Here is a 2,678-nt window from a genome sequence, read left to right as displayed (position 1 = left end):
CTGGCACTGAGCCTTCCCCATACGGCTTGGGCTGCCCCTCCGACACTGTGGGGCTGTGGTGGGGCCAGACCTCTCCCTCCACTTTTGAGGGATAAGGGAAACTCCTGGTGGGCTGTCTCACCTCCTGCCCCCAGCTCTCCCTGTTCTCTTCCAGCGCATTGATCCAGATCCGGGGGAAGCGCCCCTTCATCATCTCCCGCTCCACCTTCCCCAGCCAGGGCCGCTACTCGGGGCACTGGCTGGGTGACAACCGGAGCCAGTGGAAGGACATGTATTACTCCATCCCAGGTGGGTGGCACGGGCTGCACACAGTCCCCCCTACCAGTACTCCCACCTCCATCAAGCTTTCTGCTTGTTCCGAGACACCTCAGAAACTCCCTGTGCCCTGCTGACCATCCCTGCCTGCAGGGCTGCTGAGCTTCAGCCTCTTCGGCATCCCGCTGGTCGGGGCGGACATCTGCGGCTTCTCGGGCAGCACCTCGGAGGAGCTGTGCACCCGCTGGATGCAGCTCGGCGCCTTCTACCCGTTCGCTCGTAACCACAACACCCAGAACGAGAAGGTCAAGGGCAGTGTGCCCAGGGGGACGCATCCTTGGGGAGGGATGCAGGATGCAGGATGCAGGATAGGGGATGTGGGATGCAGAATGGGGGATGCGGGATGCAGGATGCAGGATAGGGGATGTGGGATGCAGAATGGGGGATGTGGGATGCAGGATGCGGGATAGGGGATGTGGGATGCAGAATGGGGGATGTGGGATGCAGGATATGGAATGCAGGATGGGGGATAAGGGAGGTGGGATGTGGGATGCGAGATGCAGAATGAGGGTAAGGGATATGGGATAGGGGACATGGGATATGGGCAGGCCAGGGGTAGCAGGGATGCCTGGTGGGGATGGGGCAGCTGCTGACTCCTCACATCTCCCCCAGGCCCAGGACCCGACAGTGTTCAGCCCCGCGGCGAGGACGGCCATGAAGGACGTGCTGCTGACCCGCTACTCACTCCTGCCCTTCCTCTACACCCTGTTCCACCGTGCCCACCTGCAAGGGGACACTGTTGCCCGGCCCTTGTTCTTTGAGTAAGAGCATCCCCGCTGGGAGCTGGGGGGACACTTTGGGTGGATCACAGAGAAGCGGCTGATCTGAGCGGCATCTCCATCCCGCTGCAGGTTCCCGCGGGATGTGACCACCCTGGAGCTGGACAGGCAGTTCCTGTGGGGCCAGAGCTTGCTGGTGACACCGGTGCTGGAGCCCGGAGTGGACTCGGTCACAGGCTATGTCCCCCGAGGCGTGTGGTATGACTTCTACACGGTGAGGAGCACTGGATGGTCCTCGCTCAACCCTCTTGGGGCTGGGGGTGGGAAGCTGCAGCTGAGCCCAGCAAGCCCGAGTGAAGGAAGGGGTAGGGACAGCTGCTCCCTGTCCCCACGCCCGAGCCCCTGACCCCCTCACACCCATGTCTCACCACCTGCCCAGGGCTCCTCAGTGAACAGCAGCGGGGAGATGCTGAAGATGAACCTGCACGTCCGGGAGGGTTCCATCCTGCCCACCCAGGTGAGTGCCCACCTGTCACCTCCCCAGGGGCTGTCCACAGCTTCAGGTTCCCCACCTGCACCTCAGCTCCCGGACCCCTGGGTGCTCACAGCCCTGTAGCGCCCGTGTCTTTGAACCCCAGAAACCAGAGACCACCAGCGAGGCCACCCAAGGAAACCCCCTGCGCCTCATCGTGGCCTTGTCCTCAAGTGCCACCGCCTGGGGGGACCTCTTCTGGGACGATGGTGAGAGCCTGGACACCTTCGAGAGGGGCAGCTACTCCTACCTGGTGTTCAACGTCACACAGGTGGGACACGGTGGGGACGGCAGGGGTGGGGGGGTCCTGTGGCACCTGGCCACCTTGAGCTCACGCCGTCCCCTCCTGCAGAACATCTTCACCTCCACCGTCCTCCACACCAGCGCCGAGGCCACTGAGGTCACTGTTGGCACACTGAGCATCTTTGGGGTGCGGGAGCGGCCCAGCAAGGTCCTCCTGAATGGCCAGGAGAAAGCCTTCTCCTACCTGGACAACCAGGTACGGCCCCATCTCGGGGTGCCATGTCCTGGGGTCCTGCTGTCCTTGTCACACGGTTGGTGGCCAAGGAGGTGGGTGAGGACTCCAGGGTGGCTCTCCCTCCATGTTGGGGTTCAGGGGGAGCAGAGCCAAGCTGGGGAGGGAGAAGGGTGCTCCACATCCCCCGCAACGAGGCTGTACCCCAAAATGTCACCTCTCCTCCCGCAGGTTCTCACCGTCAGCGACCTCGGGCTCAGCCTCAGCCAGGGCTTCTCCCTGCAGTGGCTCTGAGCGGGGGCCGTGGGGCCACCCCCACCTTGCCGAGACCACCCACCCAGGAGATGCTCCATGCCCCTGCTATTGAGAGATGCTGCCGTGGAGAAGGCGCTGGGGACTGTCACCTGCTGCTGTGTGGCCCCCTCCAGAGTGTCTGGGGACAAGGGGGCACGGGATGGGGGCTTGGCTGACAGGTGCCATCTGTGTGGTCCCGGGTGGGGTTGTGGGGTGGGCGCCCGCGGTCCCCGCTGCAATAAAGGCACATGGAAAGCTTGTCATGGGAGCATGATGTGGGGACAGGAGTGGTGGCATGGGGAGGGTGAGGAGTGGGGGGCGGCTGGTCACCATGGGACCCCCA

At 63.8% G+C, this 2,678-nt stretch overlaps 1 protein-coding gene across 1 annotated transcript in view; it reads left to right on the top strand.

The window, feature by feature from the left end:
* LOC104464835 (lysosomal alpha-glucosidase-like) overlaps nt 1-2,335 on the top strand; it is a 9,055-nt gene extending 6,720 nt beyond the window's left edge. The window contains 8 exon segments of the mRNA XM_010077675.1: nt 155-288; nt 409-560; nt 928-1,076; nt 1,167-1,308; nt 1,474-1,551; nt 1,673-1,837; nt 1,919-2,065; nt 2,273-2,335. Of these exon segments, the coding sequence (XP_010075977.1) occupies nt 155-288; nt 409-560; nt 928-1,076; nt 1,167-1,308; nt 1,474-1,551; nt 1,673-1,837; nt 1,919-2,065; nt 2,273-2,335 (1,030 nt within the window).
* Nucleotides 2,336-2,678: the final 343 nt, after the last annotated feature.

This window comes from Pterocles gutturalis, unplaced genomic scaffold (genome assembly GCF_000699245.1).
Source record: "Pterocles gutturalis isolate BGI_N339 unplaced genomic scaffold, ASM69924v1 scaffold6558, whole genome shotgun sequence".
Taxonomy (NCBI): Eukaryota; Metazoa; Chordata; class Aves; order Pterocliformes; family Pteroclidae; genus Pterocles; species Pterocles gutturalis.
The sequence above is the reverse complement of the archived record's forward strand: the minus strand, read 5'-3'. Positions and strand labels throughout refer to the sequence as shown.